The sequence below is a fragment of the Equus przewalskii genome, chromosome 8 (genome assembly GCF_037783145.1).
Source record: "Equus przewalskii isolate Varuska chromosome 8, EquPr2, whole genome shotgun sequence".
Lineage (NCBI taxonomy): Eukaryota > Metazoa > Chordata > Mammalia > Perissodactyla > Equidae > Equus > Equus przewalskii.
In genome coordinates this window covers 6,522,934-6,529,591 of record NC_091838.1, presented here as the reverse complement: position 1 = coordinate 6,529,591, position 6,658 = coordinate 6,522,934, and the positions used below count along the sequence as shown (strand labels likewise).

General features: G+C 48.4%; 1 protein-coding gene across 1 annotated transcript; it reads left to right on the top strand.

Moving 5' to 3' along the window:
• Positions 1 to 1,644: 1,644 nt before the first annotated feature.
• FABP5 (fatty acid binding protein 5) lies at positions 1,645 to 5,825 on the top strand. Its single transcript, XM_008544246.2, has 4 exons — positions 1,645 to 1,853; positions 4,359 to 4,531; positions 4,908 to 5,009; positions 5,571 to 5,825. The coding sequence occupies exons 1-4, from the start codon at positions 1,775 to 1,777 to the stop codon at positions 5,622 to 5,624; spliced, it is 408 nt and encodes a 135-aa protein (XP_008542468.1). The 5' UTR covers positions 1,645 to 1,774; the 3' UTR covers positions 5,625 to 5,825.
• The last annotated feature ends 833 nt before the right edge of the window (positions 5,826 to 6,658 follow it).

Here is a 6,658-nt window from a genome sequence, read left to right as displayed (position 1 = left end):
CTCATCACATCCAAGAGTGTGTTTAAAAGCTACGTTTTAGGTAACGCCTCTGGTATAAAAACTTTCTGAAGTACCTAACTATTTAGTACTATGGTGCCATTCTCCTTTTGATATTGCTGTAATACGGTTGATTATGATAATCTAAAAATTAGGATTCCAGTACCGAATTCTGGCTATTGTTACCATAGTCTACACAAAAATGGATAAAACATGTTAAATCAGCACATTAAAAAGTCAAGCCCAGAGACACAGGAGCTACCTTCCCCGGAGGCGGGGGCTGCCTCAGGAATCTGGAAGACGGCACTTGCCTCACTGAGCAAATGACACACTCAGCTGCCCCGAGAACATCAACGTTTTCTGAGCAGTAGAGCCTGGGGCATGGGACAGGCTGGCCCTCCTTGGCACAATTATGCCGCCTGAGTCACTCAGTATCAAAATGGTACCACAAGGAAACTGGAGTGACCTTAAAATTGAGGTAGGACTTGAAATAAAAAGGGCACAGGGCAGGGAGTAAGTGTCTCGAGCCATGCTGGGAGATGACAAAGCGACCTCAGATGTCAGTTTGCTGCAGATGGTCCAAGCACTAGTGTCTTGGTATGGTTCAGGGGACTGGAGCCTCTACTCCAGGAGGAGTACAGTGAGCAACAGGCAGCCAAGTGTGCTCCTACATCACAAGGTCTTGGGTGACAAGGACCTGGACAGGGAAGCTGGTTCTGCCACTCTGTGAACTTTCTCTGCCTTATTTCCTCTTTCAAAAACTTGGGATAACGCTCTTTAGCAAAACTTTAGAGGATTTAGCAGAATTAATGGATACCGAGTGTCCAGGAAGCACAGCACCCAGCACAAATAGGCACTCAATAAATGAGCCTCAACTCCACTCAGGCGGCTGGCCTCTCTAAGCGGCAACTTCTTCACCTCAACCAAACTCACTCGCACCGGGACCGGGGAGCGCAAAGCAGGATAAGTGACAAAGACACCTTGAAAAGTATAACGTTCTACACACAAACGCACGGTATTATGATGATGAAAGGCGAGGAGGAAATGTGCCAGAGTCTAAAGACTCTGGGGTCTGAGAAGAAACTGTGAAGGGCTCACTCAGCTGGGAATATAAACTAATACTTATTCCTGAATGGCAACGTTTAATAGCAATGACAGTCTCTTTAAGCTGAAACTTCCCCCGGAGTTTTAGTTTGGAAATCGAACTTGCTGGGACACGTCCACCCACCTTGCACCTTCGGATAACATCGTCTGATTCAACTTAGACCCACGCTGCGTCCACCAAACCACCGATTGATCAATTGCTGCCACCCAAGCCCAGCGAGGGCTCATTCATTCCTTGGGGTGTTCTGAATGCAAAAAGGGCGGCGGCTGGATGGCGAAACGGTGGGGCCCGGGTGAAGCGGGACGCCCTTCCGGCTTCCCGGCGTGCGGAGGCGCCGAAAGGTGCTGGAGGCGGCGGCCGGGCCCGCGTGGGCGCGCCGGGTGAGGCCGGGCTCGCCGGCGGCCCCGGCGGAGCCTCGCGTCCTGCAGGCGGAGCCCCCGGGAGCCCAGCCCTGAGGGCGCGCGGGGGGCGGGGAGGGGCGGGGAGGGGCGGGGACCGGGCGGTGCGCGCCTCCCATTGGCTCCCCGGCTCCTTCCCGCCTCTCATTGGCTGCTCGGCCCGGCCCGCGCGTGCGCCGCCTTTATAAAGCAGCGGCGGCTGCCGGGAGATCGCACGCCACGCTCCTTGCCTGGGTCTCTGCTCTGCTGCATCTGCACCCCGGCGGCGCCCACCATGGCCACCATTGAGCAGCTGGTAGGAAGATGGCGCTTGGTGGAGAGCAAAGGCTTTGACGAATACATGAAGGAAGTAGGTGAGGGATCCGGCCCTGCGGCGCCTGCAACGTGGCGTGCATGTGTCTGCCCCTAGGTCACCTTCACCGTGCTGGGCGCAGGGTCCGGGCACGCTCGGTCGCCTCCCGCCCACCTCTTGGCCCCTCTGCCGCCCTCCATCCCTCGCCACGCGGCGCTGGTTGCCGCTCTGCGCTGCACGGCGCGGACACGCAGCCCGGCCCGGGATTCCAAGATGTGCCGGCTGGTGGTCCCCCCAGCGCACTGCTCCTGTCCCCCAACCCACGTGGCCGCCGCCGCCCTGCTTCCTGCCCTAGCGCCTTCACCCTTTCCTTCGAGCCCCTCCACGCAGCGCCTTTCGCTCTCCCAAGTTTGCTTTCCCACCACCCATCATCCCTCCTGCCACCATGCCGCCTCTCCCACTGGGCCCCTCGCGGCTGCACCCGCACTGCTGCATCTTTTGTTCCTGGATGGCGCGTGGGTCCCGCTCGCTCCCTTCCACAGGGACGCGGTGCCGGGGCGCGGTTTCCAGCAGAAACCCTAGAGGGTCCGAAGGGCTACAGCGTCCCCTTTCATTCCGCTCTCCGTCCCATCTCCTCCACCCCCAGGGCCTCCGCCCGCCATCACCGGGCGAGCCGGCCCCTTTGGGTTGGTGCAGATCCCCGGGGCGCCTCGGCGCATCCTCACCCTTGAGCCCCAGAGGGGCTCTCAGACGCGTGGCGCCGGCAGCGCTGACCTGCTGCTGACATTGCCCCGCCGGGGACGGCAGTGGGCGGGTGGCCTGTGGGAGGAGCGCTAGGAGGCCACCTGTGCCTGGGGGTGGCAGTGCGCTCCTGTGTCTTGAGCGTGAGGGGCAAAGAGGTAGTGAGTGGACTTGTTTGGAAAACCGCCTTCAGAAACAGCTGGCCCTTCCGCGGCTGCCTTCTAACTGCATGCGAGATGGGCGTGGTCCTGCAGCGGGCGCCTGACTTCTGACCTTCCGGAGGAGAATGAGTCCCTAAGAGAAGATTCAAGATTTCTCTCTCACTCAAAACTGTGCTTTATTTTTCTATTATTGTCCTTTCCTAAGCCGGTGACAACGATAGCATGCTGCTTGAGACAGTGGGCAGATTAGCAAACAAAAATGGACCTTTGTCACAGGCCCCTAGGAAGTGGGATGGCGTAGCATCGCATGGGTCCTGTTTGGAAGGGGCCTTCCAGCCCTAAACAGCTGGGACTATGAGGGTGCTTTAGAAGCCAACATCCCACATCCCACACACCATCCCACATGGCTGTGCTCTGGTGCACAGATTACCACCAAGACTCTGTTGAAACCTGGTCTCTCAGGCACTTCAGAAACACTCCTTCATTAGCCTTTATGCGAGACAGTGACTGGTTAGGGCTGGTTCTCTGGTGAATTTTGAGTGTATTTAGGCTACTGTGAGGAAAACTGGAAGGCAGTGTTTCTCTTTTTTTCACTGTAAGCCTGGATCCAGACGACTCTGGAAAAAGCTGATGACTGCGCTCATATCCAAGAAATGTAGCATCCGTGTGTTCACCTGTGTGAGCACCAAATAGAGAATGCTGTCTTGTCCGTTGAAAATGAATGTGTTTATGGGATGGCTGGTTTCCAGGGTTCTGGTGTCAGGAGTGTTGTCAAGGCAAAATTCGTTAGAGATTAATCTGTTTATTTATCCCAAGTGGAAATAATGACTCAACCAACAACACAAGGCACCAGCCCTGAGCTGGCGAAAGAAAAGGCTCCAAAGGGACACTGGGTGTTCTTGTCAAGCCAGTCACTCTGCTTAGGTGGTAGTTTCCTCATTTGTGAAACTGGCAGTTGGCTTAGGATCTAAGTTTCCTTCTAGATATTAACACCAAGGGGAAATACACAGATTATAAATTAAACATGATATCAATATAGTAATTGAGTTACGCAGCTATGAAATGTTCTCTGTGATGGAGGGTGAGATTTTTTCCATATATTGCCATCCGGATTGTGCTGTTAACTTTTCAAACCTTGTGCTATGTGGGTATCTCAGGGTCGATTTCTGTTTGGTGTAGTCTATTAATCAAGTATTTATCCAGGGCCTTTTATGTGCCAGACCGTGTGCTGGAGTCATCTCATCCATGGTGGGCAGAATTGAGAAATCCATTTGAGAAGTCTGGATTTCTTCCCTGACTTTCTGATGGCCAGCATAGCACGGTGGCCAAGAGCTGAGGTTTGGAGCCAAATTGCCTGCACTGTTGGCTTGCAGCTCTGTCACTTCCTAGCCGAATGAGCTTGGCTAAGTGACTTCAGTGCCTCACTCTTTTACCTGTAAAATGGAGGCAGTGCTGGCCACCTTTGACAGGGTGGTTGTTGCAAGGCTTCCATGAATTAGCATATGTCGAGTGCTGGCATGTGGTGAGCACTGGATATGTGTTTACAATAGTTATTGATAAGTGAAGATATGCACAGCATAGCAGTTATAGTTGAATGACTACTCCTGTTACGTGAACTATAACTCTGGTCTTCCTGTTATCTAACGTGATATAACATTACACAGGAGTGGGAATGGCTCTGCGGAAAATGGGTGCAATGGCCAAACCAGATTGTATCATCACTTCTGACGGCAAAAACCTCACCATAAAAACCGAGAGCACTTTGAAAACAACGCAGTTTTCATGTAACCTGGGAGAGAAGTTTGAAGAAACTACAGCTGATGGCAGAAAAACTCAGGTCAGTCATACTTATAAAATCATGGAAGCTTCTAGAATGATAGATGGTATTAATAACAGTCTTACTGTTTACAGGCAAGAACATAATGAAAAAGTGTCAAGTTATTTTATGAATTGAGCTTTGACCAATTAATGAAGGTTCTAGGTTCATAACTTTCTCTGTTTTGTAAAAATATTTTAAGGACCACGAGAGAGAAAGTGTCTCATATGTGCGTCTAGATTGAAAAGCATAAACTATTATGAATAAGATCAGTATGGGTTAATGAAATAGAACAGAAAGGAGAAGATGAAAAAATGTTGATTGAGGAGGTTATGAGTCATGGGAACTTGCTTGTAGTGTATTTTGAAAGATTAAGAAGTGTGCTTTATTTTTGCAGACTGTCTGCAACTTTACAGACGGCGCATTGGTTCAACATCAGGAATGGGATGGGAAGGAAAGCACAATAACGAGAAAATTGCAAGATGGGAAATTAGTGGTGGTAAGTGCCAAACAACTTATGTGTTCTTGGGTTCTTTTTTATATTCATAGTTCACATAACTGTTCTATATCACTGATCATGAAGAGGAGGACTACATGTGAAAGAAAAAAATTCGAAATAACAAGTCAAATACTAGAACACTAATAACTAAGAAAGCCCTTTGTGGGGCTAGAGAGGTGAGATGGTGAAGCAGAGGATGTCAACTAGACGGAGCTGGGTGTCATCCATCCTCAGCTGTTACATTACAGTATAATCTTGGGCAAGCCACCAAAGTGCCCTCTTGTGCATACATTTTCCCCTTTCTTTGAAATGAATAATATTTGCCAAGACCAAATGAATAATTTAGATAGCGCAAATCAGTACTTTAAGTTTCAGTAAAGCGCAGTCACATCTTAAGCAAAATAACAGGTTCTAGCTTTTCAAACCCAGGAATCCTGAAACCCATTTTCTTCATCTGTGAAGTACGTTAGAGGTTTGTAGGATTCTGATCCTAGCATTTAACCAGCACCATTGCTCTGGGGTGCAAGAGTACTCTAACTCTAATGTCGTTCTGTGTCCTAGGAGTGCGTCATGAACAATGTCACCTGTACTCGGGTCTATGAAAAAGTGGAGTAAGAATGCCAGCATCATTTTGGACAGGAATTAGCTGCGAGGATGAACAAGCTCAGTTCAATGAGCAAATCTTCATACTGCTGCTTTTTTTTCATTACTGTGTGCGATTATCTTTATCACAAACATTTTGCATGCAACTGTTTCAAAGTGTTGGTTTAATTAGGATTATCTCTTTGGTTAGTAAATAAATGTGTTTGTGCTATACCAGTGTTGCCTGCTTTTTTTTTTAACTTTATAGGAAATGAGTGATGAGTTTTAATAACTATGAGTTGAATAGGTTCTCGGGTAGTCTTAAGGGTACTATATTGAGATTATGTTTTAGTAATTTATTTGCAGAGCTACTTCTGTGGCAAATACACTGCCAATCAGTTAGGCTTGCCCCGTACTATTTGAACTCAAGAATCTTACATTTCTGGGAGACACTGCTCTCATTAAGAAATAAGTACATAAACTTAATAATTTAAATATTAGAGTAAGGATTAAATTGCCATCATTGACTAATATCATACTTTTAATGGTGCACTTATAACTATTATTCAAGAATTCAGCAATCAAAAATTCATTTAATAAACTTTCTGAGAACCTATGTGCCAGGCAGTGTTCTAGAGGTTGAGGTATGTCTGAACACAAGGACAAATCATTTCCCTCACTGTGAGAAGAAGAAACACTCCTAGCTTTGGAAGAACACGATGTACTCATTAACCAAAGCCGTGGAAGTAGGACAGCTCTAAACAACTTCTTGTGTTTATATAAATAACTAGCTTTCTAGTGAACTCCTGTTCATTTCTTGAACCCAAATACAAATACGTGCAGTTCATACTTGGAGAAATAGCTTGTAGGCACTGGGTTAAAGCTTTGTGTGCATGATCCTCAGAGCAAAACTTAGAGGAGCTGGTGCCATTCTCTTTATTCTGAAACCAAGAAAACAGGTTTTTGACCGTCAACCTGTTCAAGGACGTAGGAAGTAGAGCTGGATTGGGAATCGACATATCGAGTCCAATCAATGGCTGTTCAATCATTCTGCAAAGCTGCGTCTT

Coding starts and splice junctions, on each gene's coding strand:
- FABP5 (XM_008544246.2), top strand. CDS start 1,775: ATGGCCACCATTGAGCAGCTGGTAGGAAGATGGCGCTTGGTGGAGAGC. Junction 1,854..4,358: donor CGAATACATGAAGGAAGTAG/GTGAGGGATCCG, acceptor AACATTACACAG/GAGTGGGAATGGCTCTGCGG. Junction 4,532..4,907: donor CTGATGGCAGAAAAACTCAG/GTCAGTCATACT, acceptor TTATTTTTGCAG/ACTGTCTGCAACTTTACAGA.